The sequence below is a fragment of the Piliocolobus tephrosceles genome, chromosome 2, assembly GCF_002776525.5.
Source record: "Piliocolobus tephrosceles isolate RC106 chromosome 2, ASM277652v3, whole genome shotgun sequence".
In the NCBI taxonomy this organism is placed as follows: domain Eukaryota; kingdom Metazoa; phylum Chordata; class Mammalia; order Primates; family Cercopithecidae; genus Piliocolobus; species Piliocolobus tephrosceles.
This window is the reverse complement of record NC_045435.1, coordinates 71,875,716-71,896,480: the sequence shown is the minus strand read 5'-3', so window position 1 is coordinate 71,896,480 and position 20,765 is coordinate 71,875,716. Positions and strand designations below refer to the sequence as shown.

The window sequence follows — 20,765 nt, the reverse complement described above, 5'->3', positions numbered from 1 at the left end:
GATATGGATCTTAATTGGCTCGTGGTTCCAATACACCATCTGTAAGAGACATTTTGGGACAACTGGAAACATTTTAAGATGGAAACAAGGCCTTAGGAATTATTTTGATTATGTCAGATGTCATAATGGCATTGTAGTTAAGGAGAAGAATGTTCTTATTTTTTAAAGATGAATACTGAAGAAGTTAGAAGTGAAAATTCATGATGTTTGAATTTCTTAATAATTTGCTTCTAATGAATAGAATATAGCAAAAGGGGTGGAATGTCACTGTCATGGTTTGGCTGTGTCCCTACCCAAATCTCACCTTGAATTGTAATAATCCCTACATGTCAAGGATGAAGCCAGGTGGAGAAAATTGAATCATGGGGGTGGTTTCTTCCATATTGTTCTTGTGGTAGTGAATAAGTCTCACAAGATTTGATGGTTTATAAATGGGAGTTCCCCTGCACGAGCCCTCTTGCGTGCTACCACGTAAGATGTGACTTTGCTCCTCATTGGCCTTTTGCCATGATTATGAGGCTTCCCCATCCATATGGAACTGTAAATCAATTAAACCTCTTTCATTTATAAATTACCCAGTCTCAGATATGTCTTTATTAGCAGTGCGAGAACAGACTAATACAGTCACCTCTGAGATTAGGTTATAAAAGTCTGTGACTTCCCTCTTGCTGTCATTTTCTTTCAGGCTCTTTCCACTTGCTCACTCTGAGGAAGCAAGTTGCCATGCCATGAACTGCCCTATGCAGAGATCCAAGGGACTGAGGGCAGCTTCCCAGCCAGGAGCCCCGAATTCTGCCAACAACCATGGGGTAAGCTTGGAAGCAGATCCCTCTCCAGTCAGCCTAGAAATGACTACAATGCTGGCCAACAACTGATTGTAGTCTACATAATCTGTGACCTTTCAGGATTTCTAAACCATACCTGGATTCCTGATCCACAGATACTATGAGATAGTAAATGTGTGTTGTTGTAAGCTGCTAAGTTTCAGGGTGATTTGCTATGCAGCAATAGATAACTAATATACCATTATATAGGTAGTTCATTTAACTAATCTACTATTAAGGGGCATTAGGTTATTTCTAATACTTTGCTATAGAAAAGAACGCTGCAATACACTTCTATTAGTCCTGTTATATTTTAAGGAAATTATTTTTAAGTTACACTTAAAAATGTATGATTTTGAGAATTACCAAATTGCCCATTGCAGAGGTGAACACTTTTTTTTTTTTGGAGATGGAGTCTCCCTCTTTAACATCCAGGCTGGAGTGCAGTGGCGCTATCTTGGCTCACCGCAAACTTCGCCTCCCAGATTCAAGTCATTCTCCTGCCTCAGCCTCCTGAGTAGCTGGGATTACAGGCACGCACCACCATGCCCGGCTAATTTTTGTATTTTTAGTAGAGACGGGGTTTTGCCACATTGGCCAGGCTGGTCTTGAACTCCTAACCTCAAGTGATATGCCTGCCTCGGCCTCCCAAAGTGATTACAGGTATGAGCCACCAAACGTGGCCTCAGAGGTGGAGAACACTTTTGCAAATACTGAGTACTACCAATTTTTTCATCATTCGATAGATGAAAAAAATTCTCATTGATCTTTTAATGTATATTCCATTGATTATGAAATAAATTGGGTGTAAGTCATTTGCTTGTCATTTCCTTTAAATGTTCTAAAAACTGCCTGTGTCTTTTCACCATATTTCTTTCTTTTTCCTTTTATTCTCATTCTTTCTCTTTGTTTCTTCTTTATTTTGACTGTTCTTTTATTTTTTTCAGCAAATACTTGTTTTAAAATCAGGTTGCTTATCTTTGTAAATGGAAATAATGCCTTAATCTGGCAAATGTGTGGAGAACATTTTTCTCCTAGTTTAGAATTTATCTTTGGACTTTGTTTATGGATTTCTTTATTTTTTCATATATATATTTTTATTTTTATACGGTTAAACTTTTAACTTTTCTTCCCTATGACTTCTGAGTTTTGCATAATTTCTAAAAAGATGTTCTTACTCAAAGATGCTGCCAATGAGAATGATGATGGTGATGCCAGAGGGAGGAATAGAGGAGGAGGATGATAAATGCTTGCTTTGTATAATATGTGCCAGTTACTATTCTATGAACTTTGTGCGTATTTCACTTACTCCCTGAATTACCCTATACGGGAAGTATCATTATAACCCCAACTGACAAATGAGTAAACTGAGGTCTAGAGAGAAGTAAGTTAACTTGTCTAGATTTTAGAGGCTGTGCTCTTTACCACCATGCACTTGCAAAGGCTGTTTTTAATGCCATTCCTCGTTGGTTTTATGCCAACACAGAGCACTTTGGTCTTTGTGACTGCAAAGCCAACTCCATTTCTTGGGTGCCAGTGGTAATTATAATGCTTTTTCATGACCAAAGAAGACTTTTATTCCATAGAAAAACGGAGCCATAAATGATTTAGCACACACAAGGAGGCAGAAATGGAAATTGTTGCTGAAAACCAGCTCTTATCTGAGCGATGAATTGGGGCTGGAATAAGAAGGAGGCCTTTCAGAATTGCTCACATCCTATACCAATTAAGTGTTTGGGGAAGCCGACAATGACTTCCTGATGTGGAAATCACTTTGAAACATGTAGGCTGGTAGTTAAAGCCATTAGTTCCTCTTGGGCTTCAAGGACAACTACAAAGAAGATATTTTGTAAATTGCGCAAGAAGCATGGATTTGGCAACCCCTAGGTTAGCACGAACTGGTCAAGCAATTGCTTTTAACACTATTTCCTAAATGGACTAATACCTGGTGGGGAGATAGAAAACAAACCTCACTTCAGAAAGGCAACATAGGGCTTCTTAAAAGTTGCAGGTCTCTCTGCCTCAGACAACCACTGAGAGAAAAGCTAGGCTCTTTTCTTGGACAAAGATTTTTTCATTTCAGTCTCAAGATTGAGGGGATGCAAATAAGCCCAGCACTTCTTGCCTGACCTTTCCTTGTTGAAAAGCTCCTGCAGAAAGCCCAGAAGGACACCCAGGCAGGCATTTCTACATGCCTCGAAGTCATATTGAAAGTTGAGATACAAAGAGCAAGAGAATAGGAGGCAAGTCGAAGTCACTAAGTGGAAAATTGCTTTATCTTGAGTTCTCAGGGGCCTATGGCTCTTAACCAGTGGCAGCTAATACGAAATATAGTTGAGCACTCACCAGAAATGTTCCAGTCGGGACTAATTTTCTTTCTTTCTCCGCTTGCTCTTGTGAAGCAAGGTTCTAAATTTTCTCTTCTTTCTGTGAGGAAGCTTGCTGGTGTGAAAAGGCAGTGTGGTAAGAATAAGGAGGTGTTGGCCGGGCGCGGTGGCTCAAGCCTGTAATCCCAACACTTTGGGAGGCCGAGACGGGTGGATCATGAGGTCAGGAGATCGAGACCATCCTGGCTAACACGGTGAAACCCCGTCTCTACTAAAAAATACAAAAAATTAGCCGGGCGGGATGGCGGGCGCCTGTAGGCTGAAGCAGGAGAATGGCGTAAACCCGGGAGGCGGAGCTTGCAGTGAGCCGACATCGCGCCGCTGCACTCCAGCCTGGGCGACAGAGCAAGACCCGTCTCAAAAAAAAAAAAAAAAAAAAAGAATAAGGAGGTGTTGGCTCTAGTCTTGGCACTGCGCTTTAACTACTTTAATGTACTGGACACAGCTGCTTTCAGTCACACCCACACTAAGCTGTTAAGACCCTGGGTTTGAGAGTTGACTCTCTTACCCTTTGATTCCCTCATCTTTAAAATGGGAATAAAAATAGCAGCTCCCTCAAAGAGCTATCATGAGGGTTCCATGAGAGGCCATGTGCAAAGCATTTACAAAGCTCCTGGCATGTTTCAGCTCAGGGTGAATGGTGCCCTCCAGAGTTGTGTGAAGTATCAGTTCTGGCCTGTCACATACTGCATTGGTCTAGGTCAGTGTTCTCCAGAGAAACAGAACCGACAGAATAGATAGAAATGGAGATAGATCTATCTCTAGATCTGTCTATCGATCTCTATCTATCTATCTATCTATCATCTATCTATCTATCTAAATATCTGTCTATCTATTATATCTATGGAGAGACAGAGAAAAAGAGAGACTTTAAAGAATTGGCTCATGTGAATGTGAGGGCTGACAAGTCTGAAATCTGCATGGCAGATGAGCAAGCTGGTACACCAGGGAAGAACTGGCATTGCAGCTAGAGTCTAAAAGCAGTCTGAAGACAGAATTCCTTCTTTCTTGGGGGGACATCCATCTTTTTCTCTTAAGACCTTCAATTGACTGGACAAGGCCCACCCATATGATGGAGGGTAATATGCTTTCCTCAAAGAGTACTGATTCAAATGTTAATCACATCTATATAATGCCTTCACAGCAACCTCTAGACTGGTGTTTGACCCAAAACTGTATACTATGGCCTAATCAAGTTGACACACAAAATTAACCATCACACATAGTAAATGGTCTTCTATGGTCTAAATGTTCATGTCCCCCCCAAATTTGTATGTTGAAGTACTTACTCCCTGAGGTGATGGGATTAGAAAATGGGTTTTTGGAAGGTGATTAAGTCACAGGGGTAGAGCCGTCATGAATGGGATTAATGCCCTTTTGAATGATGCCTGAAAGAGACCTCTCACTCCTTCTGTCATGTGAGGTTAGAATGAGAAGACAGCTGTCTATGAGAAAGCGGGCCCTCACCGGACATTGAGTTTGCTGACACATTGATCTTGAACTTTCCAGCCTCCAGAGCTGTGAGAAATAGATTCCTTTTTTTTTTTTTATTAGATGGAGTCTTGCTCTGTCACCTAGGCTAGAGTGCAGTGGCCTGATCTTGGCCTGCTGCAACCCCTGCCTCCCAGGTTCAAGCAATTCTGCTGCCTCAGCCTCCTGAGTAGCTGGGACTACAGGTACCCACCACCACGCCTGGCTAATTTTTGTATTTTTAGTAGAGACAGGGTTTCACCATGTTGGTCAGGCTGGTCTTGAACTCCTGACCTTGTGATCCACCCGCCTCGGCCTCTCAAAGTATTGGGATTACAGGCATGAGCCACCACAGCTGGCCAATTCCTATTGTTTAAAAGCCACCCTATGTTGTTATAGTAGCCTGAACAGACTAAGGCATGGTCAGCAAATGTAGTTGATGTTTTTCTTATGATATAGTTATTATTTCTGTTGTTGTTGATCTATCTATATGCCCTTTCAGGCCCCTTTTAGTCTTGATATTTTCTGTTGAACAACATTCATCTGCATTTAGGGAAAGGAAACAGAAAAAAACTGCAGTATTGTGCAAGGAAATGAAATCTAGGAAGGGTATATAAACAGGAAAATCCAGTTTTCTCAACACTTAGTTGTGGAGTTGAGATGAAAGTTGGGCCAACACCTTCTCCATGATAACCTTTCCCAAACTAAAACACAGATTATATGTAGCATTTATGTATTACATAAACTTCAAATAGCTAAGAGATACTGAGTACTTACTATGTACCAGCCAGTGTTCTGAGTGTTTTAAATGCATTAACACAATGAGCTTCACAGCAACCATGTGATGTGGTGCTGGTGCCAATAATATGTTCCATCTCATTGATGAGGAAGGTGAGGCCAGAGAGTGTAGGGATCTTGTTCAAGGTCATACAACTGGGGAGCAGGGAGACCCACATAAGCCGCTGTGTCCTGTTCTAGAGGCTGTAGGGCCTGACCACATGTCCACCATGCAAAAAATTGTAGCGCTAAAGTAATGAGATGAGGGACATTGCCACTGCCTAGGGACTCCACTGCTGTGTGGCAAGGACACTCTAAAGGTGGGTCTCCCTAGCGTGCATAAAGGTCTCTTGGACAGCCTGTTAAAAACGCGGATTCTCAGGTCCCACCCCTAGAGAGACTGACTAAGGCTGGGGTATGTCCAGGATCCACCTGGGATCCCACTAAGTCTCCTGCTTTTGCCGTGGTCATGCTGGGGCTCAGAAGGCTCACAGAGGTGCATCCATTCTGTGGTATTGTGAAGCTGAGCAATAAGCACTGAAGAAGTATCCTGGCTCACCAAGAAAGATGAAGACAGCGCTGCTACCAAGTATGCCAATGGAAGTTTCTGTACCTAATAATGGCTCATGTACTAAATGTCTGTCATAAGAGAGGTCTCATGAGCCTTGACAAAGCCACGAGAGACATCCAGAATTCAGTGTGCCATCATCTAGCACTATAAGAATTCTATGTCCTAGGAAGTATGTGTAAGAGTGTAGGATTCTTGTCAAGTTCAAAAGTCTTTGGATCAAAGCAGAATGAGATTTGTATATGACAGCCACATACAAAATCAATCAAGCAATAAAACGGCTGCAGACTTTGGAATGTAGACAGAAAAATTAGGCAATACACGGAATATGAATCCAGGAACGTGGGCTATGGGAACATCCCTCACTTGAAGTTAAGGGTCATTGACGTAAAGTCCAGTGTGGCTTGTTGGGGATTTGGACAGACCAGCATCTGGTGTTTGCAGAAGAGGGAGTAGACAGAATAACGGCCTCCCAAGGATGTCCATGTCCTAATCTCCAAAACCTGTATATATGCCTTTATATTACCTTACATGGAAAAAGAGACTTTGCAGATGTGATTAACTTAAGGATCTTGAGATGGGAAGATGATCCTGGGGTACCCGGCAGGCCCAGTGGAATCACAAGGGTCCGTACAAGAGAAAGACAAATGAGTTAAAGCCAGAAATGATGATGGAAACAGAGGTCAGAGAGAGAGGGAGATTTGAAGATACTATCCTGCTGGCTTTGCAGATAGAGGAAGGGGTCATTAGTCAAAGAATGCAGACAGACTTTAGAAGCTGGGAAGGGCAAGAAAACGGATTCTCCACCTAGAGCCTCCAGAGAGAATGCAGCCCTGCTGACCCATTTTAAATATCTGGCCTCCAAAACTGTAAGATAATAAATGGGTGTTGTTTAAAGTCACATAGGTTTGAAGTAATCTGCCGCAGCAACATAGGACACCAATATAGAAGGCTTCCCTCAGATTTACATGGGATGATCTCATAGTTTCCTTAATTGGAGTAAAAAGAATTGCCCTGGTTGTCTTCCACTCCAGACCTGTGCCCAAAGGAACCTCTGGCTCTACAATAGGTATATGAGCACACAACTTTTATTCATACCAAGAATGAGATCTGAGACATAAAAATCTTCAAATACATCAGAAACATTAAGATTTTTGTGTTGAAGAATATGTTAAAACTTACTTAGCTGTTTATATTGTCATGATGTTAAAAATTTGAACTTTTAGAGTGGCAGCTGATAATGCCAATTTAAAACATGTCATTGAGTACTTAATTTAGATTTGTGATTTTAAGTCAAAACTATAGTACATTAATTTTCTATTTTGGAATATTTTAAATAACTTTAAGTCCACTGATTTACATAATATTCATATTCTGTATATATGTGTGTACACATACATATGTAAACACACATATATATGGTTCAAGCAATTCTCCTGCCTCAGCCTCCCAAGTAGCTGGGATTATAGGTGCCCACCACCATACCCAGCTAATTTTGTATTTTTAGTAGAGACAGGGTTTCACCATGTTGGCCAGGCTGGTCTCCAACTCCTGACCTCAGGTGATCCGCCCTCCTCGGCCTCCCAAAGTGCTGGGATTACAAGTGTGAGCCACTGTGCTTGGCCTAAATCATTTAAGTGTTCAGAAAGGTTTGCTGAATGAGATAACTGAAGGACCTAAGACAGAAATGTAATCTGTTAAATGTACAAATGTGATATAAAATATTTCAAGCCTTTTAATTAAGTCACAAATGAGACAAACATTAGTCAAACGGGTTTTTTAAAGTAATTGAATAAAACTAGGCTAGTACATAAATAAAATGATAGAATTTGTAAGGTTGACTCAAAAGCTTAAGGAATAACTAGGCTTCTGAACTTGTAAATGTAATAAACTGAATATCAATTCTTTTTTACACCCAGCACCATCCTTGACCAAGCTGTGACATCTCATTATCAGTGGCCTATAAGGCATTTGATCCTAAGTCGAAACCAAGTGGCAGGATGCAAGCCACATATGAAGATGTACATTTCTGTGCAAAGTCACTTTTTCTTTCCCATTGTAATTGGATGCCCTTCTTATTAGCACTTTGAATAGTTGTTCCTTTTGTCCCTACTGGAAATCACTGGGGTGAATAATGTTGTAAAACCAGTTGATCGCCTACCTGGCAGACAAAACATGTGCCTAGAGCTAAAGCAAAAATTGCCTTCAAAATTTTTTTTGGAAAAATCAGTATTTGATATTTAAAAGGAAAAGCAATATTCATGGAAAAACACTAACTTCCTGGTCTGGAGTTCTTGTTTAAAAGATGGGGCCACGTTATGTCATCCAGGCTGGAGTGCAGTGGCACAATCATGGCTTACTATAGCCACTAAATCCTGAGCTCAAGCAATCCTCCCAGTTTAGCCTCCCAAGTAGCTAGGACTACAGGCACGTGCCACCACACCTGGCTAATTTTTTAACTTAATTTTAGAGACAGGGTCTTTCTGTCTTGCCCAGGCTGGTCTCAAACTCCTGGCCACAAGCAATCCTCCTACCTGGGATTATACGCCTGAGCCACTGCATCTTGAGATGCATCTTGGAGTTATTTTTCATTTTGAGGTACATATTCAAGGGAAGCAGTATCATCTTTTTAGGGCTTAGGACTTCTAAGGATCATAAGCTGCTTTGCAAAATCACCTCTAAAAGGAGCAGAGAGCTTGCTTGGGCAGCACATATACTAAAACTGGAGTTGTACAGGGAAGATTAGTGTGGTCCCTGTGCAAGGATGACACATAAATTCGTGAAGTGTTCCATATTAAAAAATAATAATAAAATAAAATAAGCAGATAATCAGTGCAATGGCCCAGGCATAATAGAGCAAAGCCTCTCCCGACATCTGTTGGTGATAGGTGGTTTCCCATGCTCACTGAGGTTAGTGGCAGACTTTGATGGGGACCCACAGCTTTGCTCAAAGCTATGAAGTTTGTAAAGAAGAAATGTCTGACCATCCTATTTAAAACAGCAACATGCTCACCCCATGGCATCTAGCATTCCCAATTCCTTTTCCCTATTTTATTTCTCTCTCTGATACTTCTCACCTTCTGACACACTAGGTTTCGCTTGCTATTTTTCACTTCTGTACCAATCAGGGCATAAATTAAAATCAGCGTGCCAAGGCAAAGGGAACCATGGCATCTTTGCACACTCTGGGGGTATGAAAGTTCTTGGTGCTCAGGGAATGCCATCCCAGGCCATGATGGTAGATGGGTGGCCATGATGGACAATATGGTCAGATTTATGACTGGAAAATAATTGCAGGGTGGTTTAGTTGTTGATTTGCTTGTTTTCTCTCTCTTCTGTCACTGCCAAAATGTAAGCTCCAAAGGGAGAGAGACTTTTGTAGCTTTTGTTCACTGTTTGTGGTAGAAGCAACTAATTTCCTCAGTAACAAACAATTCTCTCCTTCTTCCTTATAGTAACAGACCGCCCACCTCCACTTAGCATGAGCTGGGCATGTGGTTGCCAGCTGGAAAGTACATTTCCCAGCCTCACTTGCAGCTAGGTGTGGCTATGCCAATAAAATATTGCCAATACGTTGTAAATAAAAATTATGCTTTACCTTCCCTGTCTTGCCTTCAAACAATTGCTGCCTTCCCGCAGGCTGGAGGCAAACCTTGTGAGGAGGAACCATAAGAGGACAACAGCTTTGAGAATGGCCAAGATACAAAAAGAAGGATCTTAGTCCTCTGATGTTAGGGAGGAGAGTCACCTACCAGTCCCAGAGTACCTGCTACCTCTGGACAGCAAGTAAGAGAAATTAAAGTCTACCTTACTTTGGAGTCTCTTTGTTACAGCCTCTCTTATGGACTGAATTTTGTCCCCAGTCCTTACTCCCCAAATTCCTATATTGAAGCCCTAACCCTAATGTGACTATATTTGGAGATACCTATAAGAAGGTAATGAAGGTTAAGTGAGGTCAGAAGGGCAGGGCTCTAATCTGATAGAAATGGTGATCTTGTTAAGAGGAGGAAGAGACACCAGAAATCTCTGTCTCTTTTTCTCTGCGCATACACACAGAGAAGAGGCAATGTGAGAACACAGGGAAAAGAGGCCTGTTTACAAGCCAGAAAGAAAGGCCTCCCCAGAAACCAACCTTGAGAGCACCTTGATCTTGGACTTCCAGCCTCCAGAATTGTGAGAGAATAAATTTCTGTTGTTGATACCACCTTGTATGTGGTATCAAACTCACGCTGTCTTAGCCTTGACCTTAACTGAAAGTGTTGCACCCAAGCCTTAGATGAGTGCCTAAAAATTAGTAGATATGCAATAAACATTACTTGGTTAAATAAATAAAATGCAAAGACTATTTAATTTTGGCAGTGCTACACAAATATAAATGATTACTGGACTCTCATAATTGTACATCTGTCTATTTATCCACCCACCCATTCATCTTTTTGTCACCTTGGTTGTGTTTACAACGAAAATAAAGTCTCATCTTTAAGCTCTTACTGTTTCCTTCACTCCCACAGCCCATCCCAAATCTATCAGTTGTCAGCTCCTATTAATTTTACCACCTATATCTCTCTATAGTTGTTTAACTGCAATTACAATGATCACCACTCCAGGTCTCATTTATCTCTTACTTACTCTATAAATGCTTCCAAAACTTTCTCTCTTCAATCTCTGTACTTGATCTATTGCAGAGACTTTTAATTGCCTCTTTCAAATTCATTTTGCTTTCTTTCCTAGGAACAGATCCCTCATTTTATTTTCTATGGCAATGTACCATGTGAAACAACCCCATTTCTCCACTACTCCTACAACCACATGACTAAATTCTGACTAAGGAGATATAAGTAAAATATGTTAGGTAAGGTTTCTGAAAAATTTCTTTAAAAGAACAATAGAGGCCGGGCGCGGTGGCTCAAGCCTGTAATCCTAGCACTTTGGGAGGCCGAGACGGGCAGATCACGAGGTCAGGAGATCGAGACCATCCTGGCTAACACGCTGAAACCCCGTCTCTACTAAAAAGACAAAAAACTAGCCGGGCGTGGTGGCGGGCGCCTGTAGTCCCAGCTACTCGGGAGGCTGAGGCAGGAGAATGGCGTAAACCCGGGAGGCGGAGCTTGCAGTGAGCTGAGATCAGGCCACTGCACTCCAGGTCGGGCGACAGAGCAAGACTCCGTCTCAAAAAAAAAAAAAAAAAAAGAACAATAGAGCACTGAAAATATGCCACTTTCTACCCTTCCCCCTACTCCTAGTTTTTTTTTTTTCCTGTCGCCTGGAAATTTGGGAGTGATTGCTGGAGCTCCAACAGTCATACTGAAATATAGAAGAATGAAGACAGAAGGAGAAAGAGAAATGAACTCTGTCCCTGATGAAGTCATGGAGCTGCCATGCTAGTTCTGGACTGCCTACCTCCTACATAACAATGAAATATACTTTTACATAACAATGAAATACACTTTTTTTCTTTTTTTTTTTTTTTTGAGACAGAGTCTCGCTCTGTCGCCCAGGCTGGAGTGCAGTGGTACGATCTCAGCTCATTGCAAGCTCCACCTCCCAGGTTTATGCCATTCTCCTGCCTCAGCCTGCCAAGTAGCTGAGACTACAGGCACCCGCCACCATGCCCGGCTAATTTTTTGTTTTTTTTTGTTTTTTTTTTTTTTGTATTTTTAGTAGAGATGGGGTTTCACTGTGTTAGCCAGGATGGTCTCGATCTCCTGACCTCGTGATCCACCCGCCTCGGCCTCCCAAAGTGCTGGGATTACAGGTGTGAGCCACCACGCCCGGCCTGAAATACACTTTTAAATATGTGAGCCATTGCAGTCAGATCTCTGTAATTAGCTGCTGAACACAATTCCTAACTGATTACGGAGCCCATGCCTTCACTGCTTTGAGCTTAAGCTTGCTGATGCACATTTTGAGGGCAGCTATTTTACTAGCACTGATGCAGGGCTGAAAAGGATATGAGAAAACACTTTAGGCCGGGCGCGGTGGCTCAAGCCTGTAATCCCAGCACTTTGGGAGGCCGAGACGGGCGAATCACGAGGTCAGGAGATCGAGACCATCCTGGCTAATATGGTGAAACCCCGTCTCTAATAGAAAATACAAAAAACTAGCCGGGCGACGAGGCGGGCGCCTGTAGTCCCAGCTACTCGGGAGGCTGAGACAGGAGAATGGCGTGAACCCGGGAGGTGGAGCTTGCAGTGAGCTGAGATCCGGCCACTGCACTCCAGCCTGGGCGGCAGAGCAAGACTCCGTCTCAAAAAAAAAAAAAAAAAAAAAAGAGAAAACACTTTATCCTGGAAAGTAAGTGGGAAGACTATCAATAGCCTCATTTTACACATGAAAAAAACTAAGGCTCAAGATCATACAGTTAGTAAACACCAGAGAAAGGACAAGAACTGAAGCCTCAAATGATGCTGAGTGATGGCAAGGGGTGGGACTTTGGTGTAAGCTCTGGGGTTTGGAGTTTGTACACAGGCACATGCATGTGTTCTCTCTCACACACACACACACACACACAATGGGAATTTGAGTGGATGCCTGCTTTTTTCATGTCTCCATCCCATCTCCCCTTTTCTCTTCTGGAAACCATCTCTTTTTCAGTTGAAGCTGTTGATCACGTGACTCTAGACTGGCACAGGATCCCAGGTCCCTTGATATTGTGATTGGTCCAGAAGTGGTCATGTGACCCAATCAGAGCCAAACAGAGTTCTTCTTTGGGAGACGACTACTTATTCACTGTGTGTGAACTTGAGCCTATTTGCAACTCTAAGGCTCTGTCTCCTTGGTGTATTTTGTGGTTGTGAGGATGAGGTGAAACAATAAAAGTAAAAGGCCTGGCATATGGTGGCTGTTTGATTATCATTTGCTTCTAGTAGACATGTTTAGAAAGCTCTCATTTTTCCTTGGACACCATACAGTGTAGGAACTACACACAAAATGAACAATTGAGCACCCAAAGTGCACATAAATATTTTGTTTTGTTTGCTCATTTGTTTCCCAAGAGGGGAAAACTCCCAGTTTCCAGAAGAACCACTTTAATTGACTTCCATGATGAAAAGACAGATCTTATGGACAATCCTCATCCCTATCTGTCTTTAGAATTGCAATTGTAGTAAATGAAGTAAAATCTTCACTTCTTCTCAATCTGGAAACTAGAGACATTCTTACTCCAACTTGAATCAAGAGTCCAGAAACTATGCGAAACACAAATGGTTTGGGTGTGGTGATGTATTTATTCATAATATATTTTCAGAACATATTAATAATGGAGAATAACACTTATTCATATACTGAGTATAACTTTTCCTGGAGCACTCTAGAGCTTGCTTGGAATTGGAGAATACTGCCAGGCTTTTCCTAATCTCTTTGGTCTTTGGAAGTGGGCAGGGTTTCTCAAACCAAGTGTCTTCCATGGACCATTGGCAAAGATTCTCTTCATCAGTTTGGAAGGGCAGAAAGACCATGGCTTCAGCTCTTCCATTTTGGAAAGAAGTAACAAAAAGTGAATTAATGAATGACTGGAAAGACTCAAAGCATTTATATTCCACAGTTCATTTCTTCACACAAACATCTATTACTGCAGCGGCCATGAAAACTGGCAGGGTGTCAGGCCGGAAGAGAAGTCATGTCACCAGCCAATGTTTTCATGCAAAAGGCAATCCTGATGATTCAGAACCTGGTTCTGAACTTCTCCAGGTGTGCTGGTAAGCAGAAGGTCACACCCATTCCGTGCATCCTCTGTCTTTCTACTGGTAAACTTGGATGTAATTTTAGAGTATCTTGGCAAATTGTGAGATGATCTCACTTTCCCAATATCACTCTGTAATGAAGCTGCTTGGGGGATCCTCCACTTGATTGTAGAGAGACCAAGGCACCATGGGCTGAAGCAAAGAATATTAACAACACTAACAACAATAAGGATAAAGTCCAAGTCTCTTCCAAAAAAGGCATGTCCAAAAATAAGGGTAGAGAGCTGATCTTATTTCATCCAAGTGATTCTGTGCACTGGAAATTGTCCTTCTGTTCCTCCCTTTCATTGAAAGTGTTTATATTTCTGAGTCAGATTATCATTTAAATACATACAATATTAGCACCAAGGCAGCATATTTTTTTTCCCAGAGATCACATGAAAATGAATACATATTTAACATAGTTAATAGTTGGTACAATCTGTGATATCACTAACATACTTATTGGCTGATACTTGCCTAGAAATGCCAAAAATACCTTTTATACAACTCTTGTAGCACCTTGATGACGGCTAGGTTGTTTTAAAAAAAATCCATTTTAAAAAAGTAACAATAAAACATTTACAGATGAAAAGTAAACAATAGTGTACCGTGATAATGAAGGATCACTTTGTCATATTACTACATGCAAAGGCAGTCATAATAGAATCATTTTACGTACAAAAATATTACATCACAATAAATAATTTCAAACATAAATATTAAACTTTACATCATTAGGATAGTCCACATATATACATACACACATATATGTGTATATATGTATGTGTATATATGTATATGTACACACATTTACACACACACAAGCATACAAGTCACATGCACACACACACACACACACAAACACATGCGCCCAAATTAAGGTGGAGGTATTGCATTACTATCCTTCATCCATCCCATAATGGCTTCCTCTTCAAAGCACCTGAAATAAACAAACCAGAAAATATAAACCTTCTGCCTCAAATGCCGTAAGAATAGGCAACTGATATATTTTTACATATAGAATTTAAAATTAACACATTATTTTCTCTAGATTTTATTTTTATTTTTTCTGAGTTACAGTCTCACTCTGTCACTGAGGCTGGAGTGCAATGGCATGATCATGGCTCACTGCAGCCTTGACCTCCTGGGCAGGCAATCTTCCCATGTCAGCCTCCCAAGTAGCTGGGTCTACAGGTGTGCACCATCATGCCCAGCTAATTAATTTTATTTTTTATTTTTTTGCAGAAATGGGAGTCTCACTATGTTGCCCAGGCTGGTCTCAAAATCCTGGACTCAAGTAATCCTCCTGCCTCAGCCTCCCAAAGTGCTGGGATTATAGGCATGAACCACCACAGCTGGCCGTAGATTTTAAAAGTAATGTATGTTTGCTGTAAGAAACATGGAAGTTTCAGGGAAGTAATAAAGAATAAAATTTGAAAACCTACTAGCCTGAAATCCCCTCACCTGAGATAACTGCTCTTCATATATTGGTATTTTGGTATTTTCTTCTAGTCTTTTTTCTATAAATATATGTTTATATATTTAAATATTGTATATCTGTACTTATGCATAAAATTTACTACATACAACATACATACAAAGTTTATCTTCTTATATATAAAATATATAAAGTACATATATAATGGTGATCTCTAGTGGATACCTGCTGACTTTTGCACGCCTCCATCCCATCTGCCCCTTTCTGATAACAAAATACCTTCTTGTCCTTTGGGAACCATCCCTCTTCCAACTGAAGCTGTCAATCACCTGACTCTAGGTGGGTACATTATCTCAGATCCTTGGATGCTGTGATTGGTTCAAAAGTGACCATGTGACCTAACCAGAGCTAAATAGAGTTATTTTGCAGAACGTATGCTAGGGGATGAGTGTTTACTTGAATCATGAGTTGTAAGAATGAGGTAATCCTAGAGCTGCCCAGGACCATGGTGTGGGGGAGATAATCTGTCTGAGAATGAAGCCATTTAAGAGGCAATAATTGCTGATTGATGAGGAAAGAAAGAGTACTGATGACTGAACTTCTGGATCTAGCCATGCCTGACGCTCGCATACTTCTTGGATATCTCAGTTACTTAAGATAATAAATTTCCTTCTTTTCGTTAGCTCCTTGCAACAGAAATAATCCTAAATGTCAAATAGGCACTGTTGTATCAGGATCTTCAAAAGCCTTACATGGTAATAGGCTACTGGAAGCTTGAGGGAAGATGCAGGAGGGTCACATGAATTGGTTGAGTTCATCCTTTGTAGCTGAAGTCACTGGGATGATAAAAAGAGTGACCAATGTCTTCTTATATTCAGCAGAAGAATCACTTTCTAGCATAATGTACTTAGGTCAGGGATTGCCAAACTTTAACATGCATGACTCCTGTGGACTTTGTTAAAATGCAGATTCTGATTTCACAGGTATAGGGTGAGGCCTGACATTGTGCATTTCTAACAAGTTCCTAGGTAAAACTGATCATGCTGGTTCTTGGACCACACTATGAGTTAACAGGGGTGTGGCACAGTGGAGTGTTTAAGAGCATTGGCTTTAGTGTAGGACACTCTGAGTTCTGCTGAGGGAATTCATCATCACCTTTTATTTGTTTATTATTATTATTATTTTTGAGACAGAGTCTTACTCTGTCACCTAGGCTGGAGTGCAGTGGCGTGATCTAGGCTGACTGCAACCTCTGCCTCCCAGGTTAAAGTGATTCTCCTGCCTCAGGCTCCTGAGTAGCTAGGACTACAGGCATGTGCCAACACACCCAGCTAAATTTTGAATTTATAGTAGAGATGGGGTTTTACCATGTTGGCTAGGCTGGTCTCGAACTCCTGACCTCAAGTGATCTGCCTGCCACAGCTTCCCAAAGTGCTGGAATTACAGGCATGAGCCACCATGCCCAGCCTCATCATGATCTTAAGCAAGTTACTTAATTGTTGTGGGCCTCAGCTTCCTCATATGTAAAATAGCAGCTCCTCCACACAGTTTGGTTGTGTGGATTCAATGAAATATTGTCAACAAATGCCATTGTGGTTTTACTATTACATTCTTGGGAAGTATTTCTCAAAGGTTGAGCTGTGATTCACTTGCATTAGAATTCCCTTTATTAAAATTACAGATCCCTGAATCCACCAGAGACCTAATGAAGCAAGACCCCTAGGGATCAAGCCCAATAAACAGCATTTTAAATAAGCTCTGCAAAGAGCTGGTACCAATCCTATTGAAACAATTTTTAAAAACTCAAAGAAGAGATGTTCCTTCCTAACTCATTCTATGAAACCTGTATCATCCCAATACCAATACCTGGAAAAGACATAACAAAAAAAGAAAACTAAAGACTAATATCCCTGATGAACACTGACATGAAAATCCTCAACAAAATACTAGCGAACTGTATCCAGCAACATACCAAAAAGATAATCTACCATGATCAAGTGGACTTTATTCTTGGGAGGCAAGGATCATTCAGCATATGCAAATCAATAAATGTGATTCACCACACAATTAAAAACAAAAACATATGATCATATCAACAGATGCAGAAAAAGCATTTGATCAAATCCAACATCCCTTCATGATAAAAACCTACAAGGAATAAGACACCAAAAGAACATACCTCAAAATAATAAAAGCCATATCTAATAAACCCACAGTCAATATCATACTTAATAGGCAAAAGTTGGAAGCATTCCTCCTAAGAATTGGAACAAGACAAGAATGTGTACTCTCACCACTCCTATTCAACATAGTATTGGAAATCTTAGCCACAGCAATCAGGCAAGAGAAAGAAAGAAAAGGCATCAAAACAGGAAAAGAGGAAGTCAAATTATCTTCCTTCACTGACAATATGATTCTATACAGAGAAAACCCTGAAGATTCCACCAAAAGATTCCTAGACCTGATAAATGACTTCAGTAAATTTTCAGGATGCAAAATAAATCTACAAAAATCAGGAGCATTTCTATACATAAATAACATTCAAGCTGAGAACAAAATCAAGAATGCAATCCAATTTATAATCACCACAAAAGGAATAAAATACCTAGGAATACATCTAACCAAGCAGGTAAAAGAGCTCTACAAGGAGAACTAGAAACATTGCTTAAGGAAATCATAGATGACACAAATAGAAAAACGTTCCATGCTTATCTACTGGAAGAATCAAGAGCGTTAAAATGTCCATAATGCTCAAAGAAATCTACAGATTCAACAAAATTACTATCAAATTACCAATGTTATTCTTCACAGTGTTAGAAGACGAACTATTCTAAAATTGATATGGAACCAAAGCAGAGTCTAAAAGCAAAAGCAATCCTAAGCAAAAAGAATGAAGCCAGAGGTATCATATTACTGGACTTCAAACTGTACTCTAAGGCAGCAAACTAAAGGTAACCAAAACAGCACTGGTACTACTATAGACCTAAATTAATGGAACAGAATAAGGAACCCAGAAATAAAGCTATACATCCATAACTAACTGGACTTCAACACAGTCAACAAAAATAAATAATGGGGAAAGCACACCCTATAATAAATGATGCTGGAAAAACTGGCTAACCATACACAGGAGAATCAAATTGAACACCTACCTCTCACCATATACAAAAAATAACTCAGGATACATCAAAGACTTAAATGTAAGACTTCAAACCATAAAAATTCTAGAAGAAAACCCAGGAAATACTCTTCTGAACATTGGCTTAGGCAAAGAAATTATGACTAAGTGCTCAAAAGCAAATGCAACAAAACAAAAATTGATAACGGAGACCTAACTAAACTAAAGAGCTTCTGCACATCAAAAGAAACTATCAACAGAATAAACAGACAACCTACAGAATAGGAGAAAACATTTTTAACCTAAACATTTGATAAAGGAATAATATCCAGAATCTATAAGAAACTTAAGCAAATCAACAAGAAAAAAACAAACAACCCTATTAAAAAGTGGGCACAGGACACTGACAGACACCTCTCAAAAGAAGACACACAAGCAGTCAACAAATACATGAAAAAATGCTGAACATCACTAATCATCACAAAAATGCAAGTCAAAACCACAGTGAGATAACATCTCATGTCAATCAGAATGGTTATTCTTAAAAAGTAAAAAAATAACAGATATTGGTGAGATTGCAGAAAAAAATGGAATACACTGTGGATGGGATCATAAATTAGTTCAACCTCTGTGAAAAGCAGTTTGGAGATTTCTTAAAGAACTAAAATAGAACAACCATTTGACCCAGCAATCCATTACTGGGTATATATCTAAAAGAAAATAAATCATTCAACCAAAAAGACACCTACACTCACATGTTTATTGCAGCACTATTCACAATAGCAAACGTGGAATCAACTAAGGTGCCCATTAATGGTGAATTGGATTTAAAAACTGTGGTCTGTATACATGACAGAATACTATGCAGCCACAAAAAAGAATGAAATCATGTCCTTTGCAGCAATATGGATGCAGCTGGAGGCCATTTTCCTAAGTAAATTAACACAGAAACAAAAAACCAAATACCATATGCTCTTGCTTATTAAGTGGGAGTAGAACATCGCGTACACGTGGACATAAAGATTGAAATAATGGACACTGGTGACTCCAAAAGGGAGGAGGAAGGAAAGGGAAAACTACTTATTGGATACCACGGTCACTATTTGGGTGATGGGTTCAAACGAAGCCTACATCTCAACACATTGTATCAGCCTAATAAACTTCAACATGTACCTCCTGAATCTAAAATCTAAAAGCAAATAAATAAATAGGCCAGCTCTGTAGAGGGGAACCCATGTTAAACAGCAGAGAACTGATGGCTTCAGTCACATGAGGACAGAGGAGCAGGAGATAAAAAGGCAGAACAGTATTGGGTCAGCTTCAAGATGCTTAACTTTAACTCTGCCCGATCCTCCCACGTTTGCTCATATAGGCTACAGAAAAAAAAAAAAAAAAAAAACAGACAGACAAAGGACTACTTACCTTAGCTATAAAACTCGCACTTCCAGGCCAGTACCAGAGGATGGAGTGCATTTCCCACAGTAACCACCGCATTTCCCTATGACTCGGGTACCATCCTGCAAGGAGATGCATCATCTTAGGCTACCTGCTTGGTTAATGTTTTCAGGGCCTGCACTGGCTTTTTGGAAAAACGTTCTTATACACACAGTGAGCAGGCCTTCTGAACTGATGTGAAGCCCAACATACTCACCATGGTCTAAAGCAGGGGCTGGCAAACTTCAGCCTGTGAGCCAAATCCAGCCCACCACCTGTTTCTATACGGCTTGCAAGCTAAGGATGATTTTTATATTTTTAAATAATTGAGAAAAAGTAAACCCAAACTAATATTTCTTGACACATAAAATCATATGAAATTCAAATTTCAGTGTCTATTAATAAAGTTTTATTGGAACACAGCCACATTCATTAATTTACCTGATGTCTATAGTTGCTTTCATGATGCAAAAACAGAATTGAGTCTCAGCTTCATACTGCTTCTTGGTGCACAACAAATCACAGTGACGTTGTTTTAGCTTGAGAGTGTTTTGAGTGATGTGTGTATTGCTAGATCATTACACTTCATGTGCTTATTACCAGAGTATACCATTATGACAAATAAGAAAAGAAGAGGAAGTAGACTTTGAATGTTGCCCTTTTAAGGTACAATGGCATGTGGATTATTTTGTTATCAAATTTAGATGACAAAGCATTGTGATTATTATGAAATGACACTATAGCTGTGCTAAAAGAATACAATATATACCATCACCAAACTAAATACTCATCACAATATTCCCAATTCACAGAAAAACAATGGTCAAAAATGTAGAAAATTTAAAATGGAATATCTCAGCATAGCATAATCCCTCCACAAAAAATAAATAAAAAATGAAAATGAGTAAGTTTCCAAGTTGCTCATTTGTTAGCCAAGCAAGGAAACAATTTACCAATGGTGAGTTCATTAAATCCTGTTTAACTGCAACATCTGAAGAAATGTGTCCAGAGAAAATAAACTTAAC

At 40.1% G+C, this 20,765-nt stretch overlaps 1 protein-coding gene and 1 non-coding gene across 3 annotated transcripts in view; one reads left to right on the top strand and one right to left on the bottom strand.

Moving 5' to 3' along the window:
• The first annotated feature begins 8,722 nt into the window (after window positions 1–8,722).
• LOC111534733 lies at window positions 8,723–8,825 on the top strand. Its single transcript, XR_002729191.1, has one exon. It is a non-coding gene; the product is annotated as a U6 spliceosomal RNA (small nuclear RNA).
• Window positions 8,826–13,232: 4,407 nt separating this feature from the next.
• Window positions 13,233–20,765, bottom strand: part of ADAMTS9 (ADAM metallopeptidase with thrombospondin type 1 motif 9) — a 192,312-nt gene continuing 184,779 nt past the window's right edge. For both annotated transcript variants that reach the window (XM_023200389.2, XM_023200398.2), the window contains 2 exons: window positions 19,729–19,823; window positions 13,233–14,690 (listed from right to left, as the gene is read on the bottom strand). In XM_023200389.2, the coding sequence (XP_023056157.1) occupies window positions 19,734–19,823 (90 nt within the window). In that variant the 3' untranslated portion in view covers window positions 13,233–14,690; window positions 19,729–19,733. The remainder of the gene's footprint in view (window positions 14,691–19,728; window positions 19,824–20,765) is intronic.